Raw genomic sequence first — 22,156 nt, 5'->3', positions numbered from 1 at the left:
TCTATCCCTGAATCTCAGAACATACTCCACCACCTCAGGGGCAGTTAGCCCCTCTTCCCATTCCCCTCTTACTAAATCTAGGGTTCCCCGCACTTTGCGACCATACAATAACTCAAAGGGCGAGAAACCTGTAGACTTTTGGGGTACCTCCCTGTAAGCAAATAACAGATGGGGTAAATACTTTCCCCAGTCTCTGCCCTCCGATTCTACAAATGTTTTTAGCATTTGTTTCAAGGTGCCATTGAACCTCTCGCAGAGAACATTTGTTTGGGGGTGGTATGGGCTTGCTACCAAGTGCTGTACATTCACCTTCTTACAGAGACTTTGCATGAGATTGGACATGAACTGTGTGCCCTGATCAGTGAGCATTTCTCTGGGGAACCCCACCCTGCAGAATATACTGATCAGAGCATCTGCCACCTTATCTGCTCGGACAGAGGATAAGGCAACAGCCTCAGGGTACCTGGTTGCATAATCTACAACAGTAAGAATAAATTGTTTCCCTGTGCTGCTGGGTATAGCCAGAGGCCCCACAATATCCACTGCCACTCGTTCAAAAGGTACAGATAGGACTGGTAGGGGCACTAGGGGAACATCTCCAGACTTACCCACCCTTTCGCAGACATGACAGGATCTACAGTAATTTGCAACAGCAGTACCCATACCTGGCCAATAGAAATTGTGTGCCAACCTGGACTTTGTCTTGGCCACTCCCAAATGTCCTGCCAGGGGGGTCTCATGGGCCAACCTCAGCAGCTCTTTCCTGTACTGCCTAGGAACCACTAACTGCCTTTCTCTCTCCTGGGCCCCTAGCATGCCTTTGGAAAGGGACTCCCAGTACAAGATATTATTTTCCCAATATACCCGATGCCCATCTGTGTCAACACCTGTATGTTCAGCACGTTGTCTCAGCCCTTCAAGGGAAGGGTCACTGCGCAGAGCTTCCCGGAAATGCTTATTTCCCTCCTCCCATCTCGTGGTTTCAGGGAGCACATTTCCCCCAGGTGAACTAGCATCTCCACCTTCCTCTGCTGGGGCTTGCAAGTCACACAGCTTGCCCTTGCATTACCATCTTCCCTTCCTTTTAAAGCTGCAGCCCTGGCATGCTGCTGACGCGTTACCACTGCCACCATTGATATGCCTCCCTGGGGTTTACCTTCCTCCCCCTCAGTTCCAGACATAACAATACAGGCATCATACACAGGGCTATCACTCCTTCCCTCCTCCTCTTTAGGCTCACAGGATTGGGACATATCACTCACTGCTGGTCCCTCATCCTTACATGTCACCAGGGGCACACCAACCCCTCCCCCTAGCCCATCTCCACTAGGTTTTGGCATTGGCAATTCATTGTCACCACATTCCAGGACCCAGGACCATCAAGTCCTCCAGGGCCTCATAGGTAGTGACTTGTCCATTGCCTGAATGCAGTCCTTAGCTGACCTGCATGTTCAGTGCAGCTTTCTGTGGCACTTTGTTGCAAAGTCTTAAATCTTTTCCGATAAGCCTCTGGAGTCAGATTAAACTTTTTAGCAGGGCAAATTTTATTGCCTCATAGTCCTGGTCACTTTCAGAGAGAAGCGAAGCAAACACATCCATGGCGAATGTCTCAATTTTAACATCAGTGTTGAGGGATAGCCAATGTATTGTTTACATCTACCACAGTAGTGCACCCATATTTCTGTATTGTATTCTAATTGTTACACATCCACACCGTTTATCTGGTGTAGGATTCTATTGTGGCACTTGTAGTCCGCTGCAGGCATCCTCCATTGTATGCATTTTTATGCTGGGGATCGCCCCTAGCAACGGACTACAAGGGCAGGATCTGCTCCCCCAGTATAAATGCACAACCGCATTTGGGGTTGAGCACCTCCAGCCATTTGAGACCACGTTTTTTGTTGTTTGTTTAAATTTTAAATTTGGAGGTGTGTAAACTCCAACATTAATGCGCCTTGAATATCTACCAGGCAGCATTAAGGTAGCACCTGTGAGGCCAGGCACCCATAATAGCCAACTCAGGTGGGGCTTGCAGCTTGCCTCCCTCCTCCCATTGCATGTGTGCTCAGTAACACTGGAGGGTATCTGGAAGGAAGTTGTGAGTCAGCCGAATGCTGCCGTAATTGCCCACTGGCCCCTGTTCTGTTTATCAAGCACAGGTAGGACTAGCGTTAGGTCTCGCACCAATTTGAGAAACCTTGGCGTTGGTGTGCGGGCTCTGGTGTGTCCTTCATATAAGGATACACTGGCAAATGTCTCAATTTTAACATCAGTGTTGAGGGATAGGCAATGTATTGTTTACATCTACCACAGTAGTGCACCCATATTCCTGTATTGTATTCTAATTGTTACACATCCACACCGTTTATCTGGTGTAGGATTCTATTGTGGCACTTGTAGTCCGCTGCAGGCATCCTCCATTGTATGCATTTTTATGCTGGGGAACGCCCCTAGCAACGGACTACAAGGGCAGGATCTGCTCCCCCAGTATAAATGCACAACCGCATTTGGGGTTGAGCACCTCCAGCCATTTGAGACCACGTTTTTTGTTGTAGGGTTAAAGCCGCCAGACCTCTGGGTATACACTACTAGTCCCAGCAAGTCACCAAATTAACCCTTAGATAAACGTGTTTCCACCAGAGCTGTCTTCAGAAAGGTGAGCTCATATATTTAGAGATCAAAGACCAGAGCTGATTAATTAAACATTTAATCTGGTAAAAGGTATCACAGTGCTAAATATATAAAAATACAGGAACAAATGACATACAGGTATAACAATATATAAAAGAGTTTAGCAAGGCAAGTTCAGTAAACAAAAGATGAAGTTCTTACAGCATGATGATATAGCAGTCCATGAGAGTGAGTTCCAGCAGTTCTTAGGATGGTCTTGTCAGCTTGTTGCACAGCCTTCAACAACCGAGTCTAGCCTTGTTAAATATAATATATCTGCCTTTTTGAAAGGGAGACTCCATTCTCTTCCTGGCCCCTTATCTGTTTGATTATATGATGGGACCAGAGTGCATGACTTCAAAAAAGCCTTTGACTTCAAAGGAGATGTAAACAAACAGCCAGACCCCCAATACAATGCAATACACAAACCCACAGTCTGAATGACCTCTCACCCCCAGGTCTTAGGTTATACACAGATACAATAAAAACACATATATGTTTCCATAATGAGGCCTTGGGCCTGGCATGGACCTTGGGAGGATCAGGGTTCCAGACTGCAGGTAGGTATAGTGGTCCGACACCCCACATTGGTCTCCTGTTCACACGCACTATAACCCGGTGTATCGGGTTATAGTGCGGGTGAACGGGTGACCGGTTTCCTTTAAAAACAAAAAAAAAATTTAAACTAAAAAAATTTAGTTCCATACAATTTATCCTAAGCATATTATTTAACCCCTTAAAGGGGTACTCATCTGCAAACAAATTTATATGGTGGTCACTATGACCTACAGGGCAGGGCTGGACTGGCCTACCGTAATACCGGGAAAATCCCAGGTGGGCTGGTCACCTTGACTGCCGAACGGCCGGCCGCACCAAGTTAAAGAAGACTTCTTGGCCCGGCCCCTGACAGTGGTTGTCGCACGGCCGGCCGCAAGACTGGCCGTGCCGGAAGCAATGAGGCCTCCTGGGCGGACTGCAGCAGGCTGGCCAGTTGACAGCAGAGGTGGCTCTAGCATAATAGGCAGCCGGAGGGCACAGCACAGACATTGGTATAGAGTGATATACTGCTAAGCTGTGTGAGGATCCTGCTATATCCACCTATAGATCCCTATTAATAGGAATCCAAAAATCCCTAATTTCCCATATATATTATCTTTATGGTGAACCCACAAGCTTTATTAAAGTAATTGTGCATAAACATATAATGAAGACTCACATGAATTAAAAATTAGCAGAGCAGCAGCTCAGTATTTGAACTAATATCTAGCTACTGTACATCACGGCCAGTGTACTCCAGCCTATTCTGATTGGCTATACTAAAGTGGAGATGCCCGGCGTGCCTGCAGTGCACGCTGAGCAAATTCTGAGCTACTGCTTTGCTTTATATTAAAACTGAGTCCCTACTCTGCCCCCCTCGACATGTTTCGCTGCCTCTGCAGCTTTATCAAGAGGTAGCGGGCATATGAGCGCGGGCGTTCTCTGAGTTGTATTTATAGACTACCTTGATGTTCATTTGATATCCTGGCAGCCTATCACAAGATGCCTCAATCGCTATTCACATCATGATTGGACAAGGCTATGATTGGCACCTCTGATAGCCATTCAAAGGTGAAAAGGTATCTGCCAATCGTATACGGGTATCCGCTTTGCTTCTCGGATTGGTTAGGAGACCAGTCCATCATATGCGCACTCTCATCTGCGCCGTGGAAGAGATCTCGAGATTACGGACCTGCGCGATCTCGTCTGCGCTGGTACTTAGTTCCGATTGCCGATGTTAGGTCTCAATGCGCCTGCATATATCAGTATCTACGTCATCTGCGCGAATTTGATATGCGCAAGAACTTATTTTTTGGGGGGCATTTTACCTATTAGATGTTCTTCCTAACAGGTATTGGTGATTAGTAGGTAAACCCTCACATTATATACACATAGTATGTGTCTTAAGGGGGGACCTTGTAGTTGCTTGTACTTTTTGAAATCCAGATTCTTATCTGATGTCGATCAAGATTTATTTCCAAGATGTAATCTATTTGGTTCATATATATACAAAGGACTTCTCTTGATATATTGTGTAATACATCAAGTCTGTATTTTGGAGTGCTTTTTTGTGATCTTATTAAATCTTGAATATATTTATTCAGTACATTCTATATTAACTTATGAGAGTAGTAATTTTACTATCATGAGAGAGTCCTTTTTAGAAAATGGATATTGTAATTTTTGCCTATATGGTACTACATAGTTATCCCTCTGATATTTAATTATAGGAGGTTCCTACTGCTTATTCTTTCATATTATCCACCCTACTGAATATTAATTAATATAAATTAATATAATATTGGTAATGCCGATTCTTAGTGTCTTAAACTTTTAGCTCTTCGTCTTTTAGCCCGCTGTCATCGTGACCCCCCACCATTGAGGGCCATCCCCCAACCAGCGAACACACCGCATTCATGTCCACCACGTCTTGTTCCAATAACCATGGTAAGTATTCATTTTCAATGTGTAATTTTTATTTTTATTATTTTGATTCCTCATTTATTTATAATTATGAATAGAAACTGATTTCAGGCTTGCCTTACTAATGATTATTGTTGGTAATCATTTCATAGGTTTTAAGGTAAGTCTCATTATCTGAACATATTGGTTATAATTAGTATGTTTTAAAAAAAATAAAGAACTTTTTACAATTGATGGCTGGTCATAGAAAGGCTGCAAAGGTAAAGCCCTCGTTAATACCCTGGATTCTGCTATATATATATATATATATATATATATATATATATATATATAAATATATGTTACGCCTAGCGCTCCGGGTCCCCGCTCCTCCCCAGAGCGCTTACGGCGTCTCTCTCTCCGCAGCGCCCCGGTCGATCCCGCTGACCGGGAGCGCTGCACTGTCATGGCCGTCGGGGATGCGATTCGCACAGCGGGACGCGCCCGCTCGCGAATCGCATCCCAGGTCACTTACCCGTCCCGGTCCCCTGCTGTCATGTGCTGGCGCGCGCGGCTCTGCTCTCTAGGGCGCGCGCGCGCCAGCTCCCTGAGACTTAAAGGGCCAGTGCACCAATGATTGGTGCCTGGCCCAATTAGCTTAATTGGCTTCCACCTGCTCCCAGACTATATCTGATCACTGCCCCTGCACTCCCCTGCCGGATCTTGTTGCCTTAGAGCCTAGTGAAAGCGTTACTGTGTTTGTCCATACTGTGTACTTGACCTCCTGCTATTACCTTATTGACTACGATCCTTGCTGCCTGCCCCGACCTTCTGCTGCGTCCGACCTTGCTTCTGTCTACTCCCTTGTACCGCGCCTATCTTCAGCAGTCAGAGAGGTTGAGCCGTTGCTAGTGGATACGACCTGGTCACTACCGCCGCAGCAAGACCATCCCGCTTTGCGGCGGGCTCTGGTGAATACCAGTAGTGACTTAGAACCGGTCCACTAGCACGGTCCACGCCAATCCCTCTCTGGCACAGAGGATCCACCTCCTGCCAGCCGGCATCGTGACAATATATATATATAGCAGCCAGGGCAGTGGGTACAGCTCAGTGTCCTCTGAACTGGCTAGCCCATACTACACAATGTGGGCATACTGGGAGTTATAGTTTTGCCACAGCTGGAGGCACCCTGGTTAAGAATCAATGAGAGAGTGCCTACAAACCTCCATCTCATTGTTTCTCAACCAGGGTGCCTCCAGCTGTTGCAAAACTACACCTCCCAGCATGCCTTTGGCAATGTGGACATGGTGGGAGTTGTAGTTTTGCCATAGCTAGAGGCACCCTGATTAAAGGATAAGTTTCATGCTCAAAAACATTTCCCCTATTCGAAGTTTTAGATTGCGGGAGGTCCGACCACTGGTGCCCCCTGCGATCACTTGTTTGGAGCCCCCATGCAGTAGCACAAGAGCACGGCTCTCCCATAGAACTATATGGAGGGGGCGTGGCGGCCTCCGCTTCAGGCGAAGGTCATGATGCGCTCCTGTGCTAGTGCACGGGGGCTCCAAACAGGAGATCGCAGGGGGCCCCAGCGGTCGGACCCCCCCCCCCCCCCCCCTAGCGATCTAAAGCTTATTCCTTATCTTTGAGATAAGGGGAAAGATTTTGAGCATGAGACTTTTCCTTTAAGAGACAATGAGATAGTGCCTATTTACCTCAATCTTATTGTTTCTCAACCAGGGTGCTTCCAGCTGTTGCAAAACTACAAAACTATGTTTCTATCTCATATCTATCTCATATGTATTTATCCATCTCTCTCATATCGATCTCTATCTCATATCTATCTATCTATCTCATATCTATCTATCTCATATCTATCTATCTATCTAACTCATATCTATCTATCTATCTCCTATCTATCTATCTATCTATCTATCAATCATCTCATATCTATCTATCTATCTATCTCCTATCTATCTATCTATCTATCTACTATCTATCTATCTCCTATCTATCTCATATGTATCTATCTATCTCTCTATCTCATATCTATCTATCTCATATCTATCTCATATCTATCTATCTATCTATCTATCTCATATCTATCTATCTATCTCCTATCTATTTATCTCCTATCTATCTATCATCTCATATCTATCTATCTATCTCCTATCTATCTATCTATCTATCTCCTATCTATATATCATCTCATATCTATCTATCTATCTATCTATCTATCTATCTCATATCTATCTATCTATCTATCTATCTATCTATCTCTCATATCTATCTATATATCTATCGATCTCATATCTATCTATATATCTATCTCATATCTATCTATCTCATATCTATGTATCATCTCTCTATCTCTCTCAAATCTATCTAATATCTATCTCTCTCATATCTATCTCTCTCATATCTATCTCATATCTATCTATCTATCTATCTCATATCTATATATATCTCTCTCATATCTATCTATCGCATATCTATTTATATTCTATCTATCTATATCTATCTATCTATCTATCTATCTATCTAGCTCATATCTATCTCATATCTATCTATCTATTTATCTATCTATCTCATATCTATCTATCTCATATCTATCTATCTATCTATCTATCTCATATCTATATATCTATCTATATCATATCAATCTCCTATCTATCTATCTAGTCCAAATAAAAGCAGCACCTCCAGACAATACTTGTAGATGGTGCAAGCAGTTAGAGCCTCGGTGCTCACGTTCTCCTCAAATAAAGTAAATATATGCAGCACACCAACGTTTCGGTGATCTCTCATCATCACCATTTTCAAGACTTGAAAATGGTGATGAGAGATCACCGAAACATTGTCTACTGCATCATGGAAGAAAACACTGCTAGTTTGATTCACGGATATTGGTGTGCTGCATATATTTACTTTATCTATCTATCTATCTCATATCTATCTGTCTATCTATCTCTCTCATATCTATCTATCTATCTATCGATCTATCTCATATCTATCTCCTATTTATCTATCTATCTCATATATATCTCCTATTTATCTATCTATCTCATATCTATCTATCTATCTCATATCTATCTATCTATCTACCTATCTATCTCATACCTATCTGTCTATCTATCTATCTATCTCATATCTATCTCATATGTATCTATCTATCTAGAAAAATAAAGCCAGTGCAGCACTCCATAAAGTGAAAAATGGGGTGATTTATTCCATCAAAAAAATGTGTTACACAGCAGCAACGTTTCGGTCCTCTCCAGAACCTTTCTCAAGCTGATATCTATCTTTCTATCTATCTATCTATCTATCTATCTATCTATCTCATATCTATCTAACTATCTATCTCATATCTATCTACCTATCTATCTCATATCTATCTATCTATCTATTTCATATCTTTTTGAGTGTTGCTGTGTAAGAGGGGGCGTGAAAGAGGAGTTTCAAAAACTGGAGTTTGAAAGCAGGAGGTTGAGATCGCTGTGAGTTTTCATTTTTGAACCCACAAGGTCTACAAAAAATTTTAAGTGTCATTTTGACTGTCTGTTTTTTCCTATACATTTGTGAAATCCCCATAATTAGATGGCCTCCATGTTGGAAAATGCAGTCCAATGTACATCCTGTTCAATGTATGCAATCCTTGAACAACAGTTTGAGGGTGCATATTGTGCGAGATGTGTGCTAGTTGTCCGTTTGGAAGCCCAGATCCTGGATCTAGAGGGGCGACTGGCAACAATGAGAAGCATTAACAACATGGAGAGGAGTCTCCTGCTCACTGAGCAGGCACTCTCGGGAATAGAGGTGGGGGAGGACAGTGGGACGGAGTTGCAGGACAGTCAGGCAGTTAGCTGGGTTACAGTTAGAAAGAGGGGTAGGGGAAAAAGTGTCAGGGAGGCTAGTCCTGAACTGGCACACCCCAACAAGTTTGCCCGCTTGGCAGATGAGGGGGATGCCATTACAGAGCTAGCAGAACTGCAGCAGGATACCGCCTCTGACCGCCAGGGGGGTGTCTGCTCCAGTAAGGAGGGAGGGAGGAGTACAGGGCAGGCCAGACAGGTACTAGTGGTGGGGGACTCAATTATTAGGGGGACAGACAGGGCAATCTGTCACAAAGACCGGGATCGCCGAACAGTGTGCTGTCTGCCTGGCGCACGAGTTCGGCACATCGCGGATCGGGTTGACAGGTTGTTGGGCGGGGCTGGAGAGGACCCAGCAGTCATGGTACATATTGGCACCAATGACAAAGTAAGAGGTAGGTGGAGTGTCCTTAAAAATGATTTCAGGGACTTAGGCCGCAAGCTTAAGGCAAGAACCTCCAAGGTAGTCTTTTCTGAAATACTACCAGTACCACGAGCCGCACCAGAGAGGCAGCGGGAGATCAGGGAGGTAAACAAGTGGCTCAGAAGCTGGTGTAGGAAGGAAGGGTTTGGGTTCATGGAGAACTGGGCTGACTTCGCTGTCGGTTACCGGCTCTACCGTAGGGACGGGCTGCACCTCAATGGGGAGGGTGCAGCTTTGCTTGGGGAGAAGATGGCTAGAAGGGTGGAGGAGTGTTTAAACTAGGGACTTGGGGGGAGGGAACCTACAGCAAAGAGGGGGAAGATAGTGTAGATAGAGAGGTGGGAATTATAAATGTACCTGGGGGTGGAGCGGAGGGAGGGGTTAGAATAGTTAATAGGAATAGGCTTCATAGGAAAATAAAACTTACACCCTTGAATTCCATTAACCCCAATAACATAAAGGATGGAAATGTAAAGTGTATGTTCACAAATGCCAGAAGCCTAGCAAATAAAATGGGGGAGCTTGAGGCCTTGATACTGGAGGAACATATTGATATAGTTGGGGTCACTGAGACATGGCTGGACTCCTCGCATGACTGGGCCATTAATCTGCAGGGGTTTACATTGTTTCGCAAGGATAGAATGAACAGAAAAGGTGGTGGAGTCTGTCTGTATGTAAGAAATGGTATGAAAGTCAGTGTGAACGATGCCATAGTGTGTGATGATTCTGAGGATGTGGAATCATTGTGGGTAGAATTACAAAAGGAGGGAAATACTGAAAAAATAATATTTGGGGTAATCTACAGACCCCCTAATATCACTGAAGAGATAGAAGTTCGGCTTCATAAACAAATAGAGAGGGCCACCCGGGCAGGTACAGTGGTAATAATGGGAGATTTTAACTATCCAGATATAGATTGGGGTCCGGGGTTGGCTAAAACTACAAAGGGGCGACAATTCCTAAATTTATTGCAGGATAATTTTATGGGCCAGTTTGTGGAGGACCCAACAAGAAGTGATGCCTTGTTGGATCTGATCATTTCCAACAACGCAGAGCTGGTTGGTAATGTAACTGTGCGGGAAAACCTTGGTAATAGCGACCACAATATAGTTACTTTTGACTTAAAATGTAGAAAACAAAGACAGGCGGGGAAGGCAAAAACTTATAACTTTAAAAAGGCAAATTTCCCTGGGCTGAGGGCTGCACTACAGGACATAGACTGGGGGGAGGTATTCTCAAATACTGATACAGAAGGTAAATGGGACATCTTTAAATTAACTCTAAATAACTATACAGCTAAATATATACCAAAGGGGAACAAATATAAACGATTGAAACTAAATCCTACATGGCTGACACATGATGTTAAAAGAGCAATAAACAGCAAAAAAATAGCCTTCAAAAAATACAAATCTGATGGGTCAGCGATAACATTTAAACAGTACAAGGAGCTTAATAAAATCTGTAAAAATGTAATAAAAACAGCAAAAATTCAAAATGAGAGACAGGTGGCCAAAGAAAGCAAAACTAATCCTAAATATTTTTTTAGATATATAAATGCAAAAAAACCAAGGACAGAGCATGTAGGACCCCTTAATAATGATAATGGGGAGGTTGTCACAGGCGATCAAGAGAAGGCGGAGCTACTGGATGGGTTCTTTAGTTCTGTATACACTATGGAAGTAGGAGCTGACATTGGCCAGGTCAGTGCTGGTAACACATCATGTAATGTACTGAACTGGCTTAATGTAGAGATGGTACAAGGTAAGTTAAGTGATATAAATGTAAGCAAATCCCCAGGACCGGATGGACTACACCCAAGAGTTCTTAGAGAGGTAAGTTCAGTAATATCTGTACCCCTGTTCATGATATTTAGAGATTCTCTGGTGTCTGGTATTGTGCCAAGGGACTGGCGCAAGGCGAATGTGGTGCCAATCTTCAAAAAGGGCTCTAGGTCTTCCCCAGGAAACTATAGACCGGTAAGTTTAACGTGCATTGTGGGTAAATTGTTTGAAGGACTTATAAGGGATTACATACAGGAATACATAGGGGATAATTGTATTATAAGTGATAGCCAGCATGGGTTTACTAAGGATAGAAGTTGTCAAACCAATCTAATTTGCTTTTATGAAGAGGTGAGTAGAAGCCTTGACAGAGGAATGGCTGTGGATATAGTGTTTCTGGATTTTGCTAAAGCATTTGATACTGTGCCTCATAGACGTCTGACAGGTAAGTTAAGGTCTTTGGGTTTGGAAATTTTAGTTTGTAACTGGATTGAACACTGGCTCATGGATCGTACCCAGAGAGTGGTGGTCAATGATTCGTACTCTGATTGGTCCCCGGTTATTAGTGGTGTACCCCAAGGTTCAGTACTGGGACCGCTGTTGTTTAATTTATTTATCAATGATATAGAGGATGGGATTAACAGCTCTGTTTCTATCTTTGCAGATGACACCAAGCTTTGTAGCACGGTACAGTCTATAGAGGATGTGCATAAGTTACAAGATGACTTGGATAGACTAAGTGTCTGGGCATCCACTTGGCAAATGAGGTTCAATGTGGATAAATGTAAAGTTATGCATCTGGGTACTAATAACCTGCATGCATCGTATGTCTTAGGGGGGATTAAACTGTCAGAGTCACTGGTAGAGAAGGATCTGGGTGTACTTGTAGATCACAGACTACAGAATAGCATGCAATGTCAGGCTGCTGCTTCCAAAGCCGGCAGGATATTGTCATGTATCAAAAGAGGCATGGACTCAAGGGACAGGGACATAATACTCCCCCTTTATAAAGCATTGGTACGGCCTCACCTGGAATATGCTGTTCAGTTTTGGTCACCTGTCCATAAAAGGGACACTGCGGAGTTGGAAAGGGTGCAGAGACGCGCGACTAAACTAATATGGGGCTTGGAACATCTTAGCTATGAGGAGCGATTAAAGGAGTTACAATTGTTTAGTCTTGAGAAGAGACGTTTAAGGGGGGATATGATAAACGTATATGAGTATATTAATGGCCCATACAAAAAATATGGAGAAAAACTGTTCCAGGTTAAACCCCCCCAAAGGACGAGGGGGCACTCCCTCCGTCTGGAGAAAAAAAAGTTTAGTCTCAAGGGGCGACACGCCTTCTTTACCGTGAGGACTGTGAATTTATGGAACGGTCTACCTCAGGAACTGGTCACAGCAGGAACAATTAACAGCTTTAAAACAGGATTAGATACATTCCTGGAACAAAATAAGATTAATGCTTATGAAGAAATATAAAATCTCATCCCTTCCCCAATATCGCGCCACACCCCTACCCCTTAATTCCCTGGTTGAACTTGATGGACATATGTCTTTTTTCGACCGTACTAACTATGTAACTATGTAACTATGTAACTATCTATCTTGCTTCCAGCCCCTAACCCTGGGTCTTCCACCTAACAACCCCCCCCCTTCTCCCCTCCCTTGCATATATTCACTTAGATGCCAAGATGGGCTGCAGGTCCTTTAATATCAGCACAGGGGCAGCAACTACAGGGTTGCCTACTATATACTGGGGACAATATCTACTGGGGGCATTACCTGGGGGAACTTCCTACTGATGGTACTACCGACTAGGTGCATTACCTACCTGAGGAGCACTATCAACTGGTGACGTTACCTAATGGGGGCATTACCTACCTGATGAAACTACCTACTGGGGGCATTACCTATCTGGGGGCACTACCTACTGGGGGCATTGCCTACTACATGCTTACTGGGGGCATTACCTATCTGGGGGCACTACCTACTGGGGGCATTACCTTCTACATACCTACTGGGGGCATTACCTACTACATGCTTACTGGGGGCAATAAATACAACCTACCTGGAGGCATCAACTACTACCTACTGGGGATATTACCTACCTGGAGGCATCACCTACTAGGGACATTATCGATCTACTTGGGTGTCCTATCTTATAGGGGTATTCCCTACCTACCCACTGTGGGCTTTACCTGTGTGAAACGATGTAAAGGGACCTGTCTACCCCCTTGAGTGACCAACTGCCTAAAGGGGGGGGCTACCTACTCTTCCCCCCAACCCACTTTTCTACCCACTATACTGAGCGCTATAAGTGCTGGAAAAGTGCAGAGTCTTAAATGTTTGTTTGGCAGGTTCTGTGGAGTTGTGGCTGGAAGAAATAGTCATGACGGTCTGGGCCGGATGGATAAGAAAAGGAAATTGACTGACACCGATCAGAGAAGCCTCACCTGATGTAACTGTATGTAATCTCTTATATGGTCTGTAGAGCCTGTGTAGAGCTGAGGTCACTAACTTCTGTGTAAAGTGGTTTATTCAGTATTTGTATGGTAATATCACCCTGTTACTATATGGGGGTAATGTGTAGTCATAGTGTGGTACAATTATTTGAACCTTGTATAGAGCTGTGGTTGGTTACACTGGTCTGTGGTCTATGGTCTATTTATCATCTGCTGGTTTGGTGTATGTTGAGTAACTTATACAAAGTAAGAGATTATTATTATTATTATTATTATTATTATTATTGTCTTCTATTCTTTAAAGTAAACGTTTTTGGATTATTCTTAGTTCTGACCCAGTTGCATGGGATAATGGTCTACTGTAGTGTTTCCCAACCAGGGTGCCTCCAGCTGTTGCAAAACTACATTTTCCAGCATGCCCGAGCAGCCAAAAGCTGTCTGGACATGCTGAGACTTGTAGTTTTGCAACTGCTGGAGGCACCCTGGTTGGGAAAAGCTGGTCTACAATAAAGCTATTGAAGTGTAAAGTTCATATTCATATTTATGTATGTGTTTTAAAATGAATGCTTTCCCCTTTTATGAACAAGTATATAATTATGATATGTCATGAGCTTGAAAAATTACGCAATATGGGGCTGGTATGCAACTTTTTCCAGGGCTGGTTTTTATCCCCAGTCCGGCCCTGCTACAGGGATACCCCGTATACCCCGTATACCCACCGAATCCCGCAACTTCTGAGCCAATGGCTCTATCGCCAGGAATAGCCATTTTTAACAGCGATTCGCCGCAAATAAATTTTGATCAAACCAAATTGCTCTGAGGGAGGCTGAGCTGTGCCTGCGGCTATAGAGCTGCGGATACAGCCAGGGCTGGGAAGGAGATGTACATTGCTATTTTTCACCTTGTGGGAGCCATCTATAGAGATGGCCATATACTGTATATAACGGGCAGACATCCACATTCCAGTCCAGGTTCCTGTTTGGCTTCTTCAGTAGCTCTGCCCCTAGTGACAGTGATTGCTATTGAAATAAATAAACCTAAAAAAATCCCTCTATAGGTCCCAGAAATGAATAATCAATTTTACAAACCCCTTCAGGGCTTGCCCCCCTCAGGGACTAACTCCCTTAGACTTAGGGACCCCCTAAAACTTAACATTTTCTTAACATTTTAAAATAATCTACAAGGTGCTCTAAAATTGTCGTTCTCTGTCATTGATCATGAGTGCTTGGCTGCTGATAGCAGCCATCACTTACAGTCTATGAAGCTTCATAGCCAGTATTTCACTCAGGATACAAATGTACCTCCTGGTGTATTAAGTACCAGTGCACTAGGACGTTCATTTACGTGTAATGTCCTTAAGGGGTTAATATGTGACAAGCATTGGATGTTTTATATCTTTGCTTTAGACCATACCAATCGATCCTAAGAACTGACCTTAAATTTTGACTCTGGGCAAGATCAAAGGATTCCCAACTCCAATTAAGTCACAGGGTTTCCCAGTAACCTGAACAAACACTGCAGGTTAACTCTGTAGTCATTTCTCGGGACTGCCCCCTCAGTCATACTGCCGGTGGAGCACAGCTCCGATAGCAGCCTGTGTACAAGTGATACCGAGTTCAGTGTGCAAAGAAGAAAGTGAAATAAAGCTAAACATTTTTCCTTCTTTTTGAAATTAAATAAAAAGTGTAATAAAACTGCACAAAAAAATAAATGGTCTTGCACAAAATTATTGTCCTTTTCAGCCAAGTCAATAAAAAAATGTAAAAAAAAATACAAACAAACTAATTTGGATTCTTAAATGAAGAGATGGAAAAATGTACCTAATCATCCAGGCATTTTGAGACCTGGTCCTTATAGGGTTACATTCCTCATCATTTTAAATGACCAACACTTTGCTCTCTGTTATCAATACAACTGGCATTGTATTGATGATCTTTCTTACCTAAAAATAATTTCCTATTTTGTATTCAGCAGTGTACACTTTTTTAAATTAACTTAATCTATAAAATATAAGATACATACCCTCACTGAAAGTTTTTGTAAGATTTTCCATTGGAAATTTTAACGCATCTTCTTCAAAGACCATATTAGGTTTGTCCGAAAAATAATCTTCCAGGTGTTGTCTAGAATCCCAACCATGTACATGATAGAGCTTATAGGAGGTGGAATCCATTGTGTAATCTTCTATCACAGATCTGCTGGGTTCCTCTACACCAAGGTCATTTTATAATGACAAGTAACAAAGCAGGTTACTTAGAATCACCTGAGGGTTCCTTTTTTCACAAGGCAGTCATGGGAACAAGTGATTTCAAAGACTCACATGGAAAAGTAATAATCTGCAGATAAACAATGGGAAAAATCAGAAAACACTTTTCCTATTTCTTTAGATTTCTATTTTATATCTATTTTTTTTAAAGATAGGGATATAAACACTTGTATGTAGCCTTCAAACATAATAGGTCAGTGGACAGGTTTCTTTACAATCCAGCATTGTATCAATGTTATACAGTTTACATAGCCTCCACATGAAAACAAAATGTTGATAGTTTCTATTTTCCCATTATAACATGTGTTTTCCCATTCTGGTAGAATATAAGGATTACTGACATTTCATAAGTGTTTAAACTTAAATTGAAGTTCAGGAGGAGACCAGTTAGTTGAAGATCAGTTGTCGGTACAGTTGCAGTGTAGAAAAGCCTAGATCTTTATCTAAAATGCTTGCAGTTTAGGACAGTACTAGAGATGAGCAAACTTTTCAAAAATTCGATTCGGACGATTTGCAGAATTTTCCGAAAAAGTTTGTTTAGATCCGAATTTTTTCGCGGTGAATCTATATTAAAAAAGGCTATTTTTTAGCCTACAGACAGCCTCAATAGGGGTATAGAACACTTTGCTGTGTTCTAACTTGCATATGGAGTGTGCTGGGGTAGTGAAATAATAACACAATAACAGAGCCTGGTGGTGGCATGAGTGTGAGGAGACCATATAGTGGCTGAATGACACAGCGGGGAGGTGTTGGCAGCATGAGAAGACCATATAGTGGCTGAATGACACAACTTGGATGAGGCTGTAGCATTAGGACACCATATAGTGGCTGAATAACAAAGGGTAGAGGTGTTGTCAGCATGAGGACACCATATAGTGGCTGAATGACACAGCGTGGAGGTGTTGGCAGCATGAGGAGACCATATAGTGGCTGAATGGCACAGCGTGGAGGATTTGGCTGCATAAGGACACCATATAGTGGCTGAATGGCACAGCCCGGAGTTGCCAGCAGCATGAGTAGGCACAAATTAATTTTAGCAGTTCCTCCCCTGTGTGACTAGGCAAACCATGTGAAGAACAGCATGACACCACCGTGCCCTACACACATGGTACGATGAAAGGCCACTGAGATTTGTACGTGCAGTTGAGGCCGAGGACACGGTAGAGGATGAGGAGGCGGAGTCGCACACTGTCACAGGACCAACTGCCTGTCACAGGATCAACTGCCTGAGACATGTATTGTCCCTGCCCGTAGTCACAGCTCCACACATCGGCGCTGCCGTGCACTTTTGAACACACCGACAGGCTCAAGGACTGGCACACCTTCTCTTGTACAAACTTATGCAGGGTTGGTACTGCCTTCTTCGCAAAGAAATGTCGGCTTGAGACTCTCCACCTTGGCTAGGCACAAGCCATCAATTCTCTGAAAGGTGCAGAGTCCACCACTTGAAAAGGGAGGGACTGCAGCACCAGCAACTTGGACAGGATGCGCCGTTGGATGAGTGGGCGCATACTGTTGTCTCTTGGACATGGCGTCACTGATGGATTGTTGGCAGAACGGCTGACTAAAAGTGGGAGAAGCAGAAGCATCTGGAGCGACAGAAGGAGGGTTTGACACACAGGTCCCTTCGGCTGAGGTGGTGGAGCCTTGACTGGATGAAGGAGGGACCGGATGGCCACTGGGTGATGCAGCAGGCTGGACCACTACATCGGAGCCACGGTTCTCCCAGGCCGCTTTATGGTGGCGAAGCATGTGTTGACGCAGGGCCGTGGTGCCGACATTGGGACCCAGGCCACGCTTCACTTTCTGCCGACATATCTTGCATGTGGCTACGTGAACCTCCTCCGGATGCCTGATGAAAAACTGCCCCACCACCTACAGTCCGCACTAATTGACTGCTACTGGTGCCGTCTCCAGGAACCTGTTCAACTACCTCCCGGGAAGGTAGGCTGCTGTGAAGCAGGTGGTCTCCCCCGGGCACGTTTGGCACCAGAATTTCCACTTCTGCCACCATGCTGACTGCCAACCATGCTACCACCTTGCTGCCTCAAGGGCAACCTGCAACTCTCTTCTCCTGATGATGATGAAGCCCCTTCTGCACCCGGCTCCTAATTGCGATCGGCTTTATCCTCATCCTCAATGTAAGCCTATAGCAGCGGGCGAGACAGCTGTCTCTCCCCCTGCCATAGACTTGCATTGAGGGCTGGAGCATGACGTCACACGGGGCGGAGCTGTGATGTCACGATCACAGGCCCCGTCATCAGACCTGGAGCCTGATGAGAGCGGGGTGCTGCGTGCGAGATCGTGGGGGTCCCCAGCGGCGGGACCCTGCATGATCAAGCAACTTATCCACTATCCTTTAGATAGGGGATAAATTGTCAGCACGGTAGTACCCCTTTCATTTTTGAGATGAGCAAACTTTTCAAAGGTTCGTTTCTGCCACCAAACCTTTACTTCACCAATAGCCCTAAATGTGTGATTAACGCTGTGTAAGAACCTTTAAAGCCCTGTTTAACAATGTTATTTTCAGGATCCGGGTTGGTAGCAGGAAGAACACGGTCATTCCACCCGATAGCGACTCAACCTCACTGATTTTTGAGACAGGCGCCGTACACAAGGACTAGGCAAAGGCAAGGTCGGACGTAGCAGAAGGTCTGGGCAAGCGGCAACGGTTCGTAGTCAGGGTTAACGGCAAAAGGTCTGGATAAACAGGCAATAGGCACATAGAAATGCTTTCATTGGCACTAGGGCAACAAGATCCAGCAAGAACAGGAAGGGGAAGTGGGTTTTTATGTGCAGGGAGTGAATAGGAACTGATTGGGCTAGGCACTAATTAATGGTGCACTGGCCCTTGAGAGCGGGGCGGTGCGCGTCGGGACTGAGCAGGAGGACGGGGCAGGTGAGAAAATCGGGATGCGACCCTCGGGCAGGCATGTCCTGCCGCGCGGATCGCATCCCCGCCGGGGGACACAGAGCAGCGCTCCCGGTCAGCGAGTCTGACCGGGGCACTGCAAGGAAGAACAGGACGCCGCGAGCGCTCCGGGGGAGGAGCAGGACCCGAAGCGCTCAGCGTTACAGTACCCCCCCCCTTAGGTCTCCCCCTCTTTTTGGAACCCAAAAATTTGTGGATAAGCTCCTTGTCCAAAATATTGGCCTCCGGCTCCCAGGACCTCTCTTTAGGACCACAATTCTCCCAATCAATTAAAAATCTTTTACCTCGAACAACCTTGGAGGCGAGGATCTACTTGACAGAGAAGACATCAGAGGGGCCAGAAACAGGAGCAGGAGCAGTGACCTTGGGAGAAAAGCAGTTAAGTACGAGAGGTTTGAGAAGAGAAACATGGAAAGAGTTAGGAATGCGAAGAGAAGAAGGAAGATGGAGCTTGTAGGAAACGGAATTGATTTGATTCTTGATCTTAAAAGGTGCGAGGTAACGAGGACCCAGCTTGTAGCTAGGGACCCGGAACCGAATGTATTTGGCAGAGAGCCATACTTTGTCACCAGGGGCAAAGACAGGAGGAGTTCTTCTCTTCTTATCCGCATGTCTCTTTATGCGAGACGAGGCCAGTGAGAGTCTCCCTCCAGATAGATGAGAAGTCCTGAGTTAATTCATCTACGGCAGGAACTCCAGATGAAGTGGGAATGGGGAGGGGGGGGCAGCGAGTGACAGCCGTACACTACAAAGAATGGAGATTTAGCAGAAGACTCAGAATTCTTGAAATTGTCTGCAGGATGAAAATGAATTTGAAAGTTCAAGCGGGCAAAGAACAACGACCACCTGGCCTGGCGAGGATTTAAACTCTGGGCGGACTGGAGATAGGACAGATTTTTATGGTCAGTGTAGATGGTGATAGGATGAAGGGACACTTCCAGGAGATGTCTCCACTCTTCAAGTGCCAACTTGATGGCCAACAGTTCACAGTCTCCTATAGAATAGTTTTTTTCAGGAGGCGAAAAAGTTTTAGAGAAAAAGCCACAAGAAACGTTTTTTCCCTTAGCGGTTCTTTGAAGGAGAACAGCTCTGGCTCAAACTGAGGAGGTGTAAACCTTGAGGAAAAAAGGCTTCAGAGGATCAGGTCTGGACAAGACTGGAGCAGAGGAGAAGGCAGCTTTGAGATGGTTAAAGGCTTCCTCCGCTTGTGGCGGCCAGGATTTCGGATTAGCATTTTTCTTAGTCAGTGCTACAATAGGAGCAACGATGGTGGAGAAGTGGGGAATGAATTGACGATAATAATTAGCAAATCCGAGAAATCTTTGGATGGCTAGCACGCCAGTGGGACGTGGCCAATCCATAACCGCAGATAGCTTGTCAGGGTCCAATTGAAGGCCTTTGCCGGACACTATGTAACCCAGGAAGGGTAGGCTGTTGCGTTCAAAGAGACATTTCTCAATCTTGGCATAAAGATGATTTTAGCGTAGGTGCTGAAGCACTTGACAGACATGGAGGCGATGTTCTTCTAGGTGCACGCCAGTGGGACGTGGCCAATCCATAACCGCAGATAGCTTGTCAGGGTCCATTTGAAGGCCTTTGCCGGACACTATGTAACCCAGGAAGGGTAGGCTGTTGCGTTCAAAGAGACATTTCTCAATCTTGGCATAAAGATGATTTTTGCGTAGGTGCTGAATCACTTGACAGACATGGAGGCGATGTTCTTCTAGGTTGGGGGAAAAAATGAGGATGTCATCTAGATAGACTACCACACAGGAATACAGCATGTCCCGAAAGATCTCATTGACAAAGTCCTGAAACACTGCAGGGGCGTTTCAAAGTCCAAAGGGCATGACAAGGTACACGAAGTGACCATCTCTAGTATTGAAGGTGGTTTTCCATTCATCACCTTGTCAAACACGGATGAGGTTATATGCGCCCCTTAGATCTAGTTTGTTGAAAATTTTTGCCCCACGCAGTCGGTCAAAGAGTTCGGAGATCAGTGTCTAAAGGATAGGGGATAAGATGCCTGATCGCGGGGACCCGCCGCTGGGGACCCCCATGATCTTGCATGCTGCACCCTGTTAGAATCAATCCACGGAGCGTGTTCACTCCGGGTCTGATTACTGTCGATCACAGGGACGGAGCATTGTGACGTCATGGCTCCGCCCCCTCAATGCAAGCCTATGGGAGGGGGCATGACAGCTGTCACGCCCCCTCCCATAGGCTTGCATTGAGGGGGCAGAGCATGATGTCACACGGGGCGGAGCCTTGATGTCACAACGCTCCGGCCCCGTGATCGACAGTAATCAGACCCGGAGCGAACACGCTCCGTGGGCTGATTTTAACGGGGCGCTGCGTGCAAGATCCTTTGGATAAGATGTGTAAGTGCCAGAGTACCCCTTTAATGATAAATTCCTAATAAAAATCATATTTTGCAGTCATACAAAAGACTATTGTTCTTCTTCATAAATGTCTGCCAATTGGTTTTTGTAAGCTGTGTAAATTCGGGAGTGTATGTAGTATTACCTGTGCAGTCTAGAGCCATTTCATTCTCTTTAATCCCTTAAGGACTCAGCCCATTTTAGCCTTAAAAGGGTATTTCAGTGGGAAAAAAAAAATTCTAATCAACTGGTGCCATCTTAATCATTCCAGTACTTATCAGCTGCGGTAATGTACAGAGAAAGTTGTCTAGTTCTTTTCAGTCAGACCAAAATGCTCTCTGCTGACACCTCTGTCCGTGTCAGGAACTGTCCAGAGTAGGACCAAATGATTTATAGAAATACAAATTAATAGAAATAAAATTTATAGAAATTATACAAATTTATAGAATACAGAACCTGATTAATACTGGAAGGATTTAGATTTATAAATAAAAGTAATTTACATATCTGTTTAACTTTCAGGCACCAGTTGATTTTTTTTTCCCCAACAGAGTACCCCTTTGAAAACAGCTTAAAAGTACTGAGATACAGTGTTATACAGGCTCTCATACTATTTTATACAAGTTTTAGAGCTATTGGTGAAGTTCAGGTTCAGTACCCCTTCAAGGACACAGGAAATATATGTTTTTCGCTTTTTTCTCCTGACTTGTTTATTTTTCTTCCTACAGACCCATTATAGGGCTTGTTTTTTGCATGATCAGTTGTACTTTGTAACAACATCTTTCATTTTAATATAAAACATAGGGCAAAACAAAAAATATATTTTATTTGTTGAAAATTGAAGAGAAAATCACAATGTTGCAACTTTTGGGAGGTTTGTTTTTTACGCGGTGCACTTTATGGTAAAAAATATGGGCTTTAGCCTT

General features: G+C 44.3%; 1 protein-coding gene across 1 annotated transcript in view; it reads right to left on the bottom strand.

Annotated features, from left to right (window-relative positions):
* Window positions 1-15,824, bottom strand: part of LOC130294445 (indolethylamine N-methyltransferase-like) — a 38,915-nt gene extending 23,091 nt beyond the window's left edge. The window contains exon 1 of the mRNA XM_056544260.1: window positions 15,674-15,824. Coding sequence (XP_056400235.1) covers window positions 15,674-15,824 — 151 coding nt within the window. The remainder of the gene's footprint in view (window positions 1-15,673) is intronic.
* Between the last annotated feature and the right edge of the window lie 6,332 nt (window positions 15,825-22,156).

The sequence above is a fragment of the Hyla sarda genome, chromosome 10, assembly GCF_029499605.1.
Source record: "Hyla sarda isolate aHylSar1 chromosome 10, aHylSar1.hap1, whole genome shotgun sequence".
NCBI lineage: Eukaryota > Metazoa > Chordata > Amphibia > Anura > Hylidae > Hyla > Hyla sarda.
The sequence above is the reverse complement of the archived record's forward strand: the minus strand, read 5'-3'. Positions and strand labels throughout refer to the sequence as shown.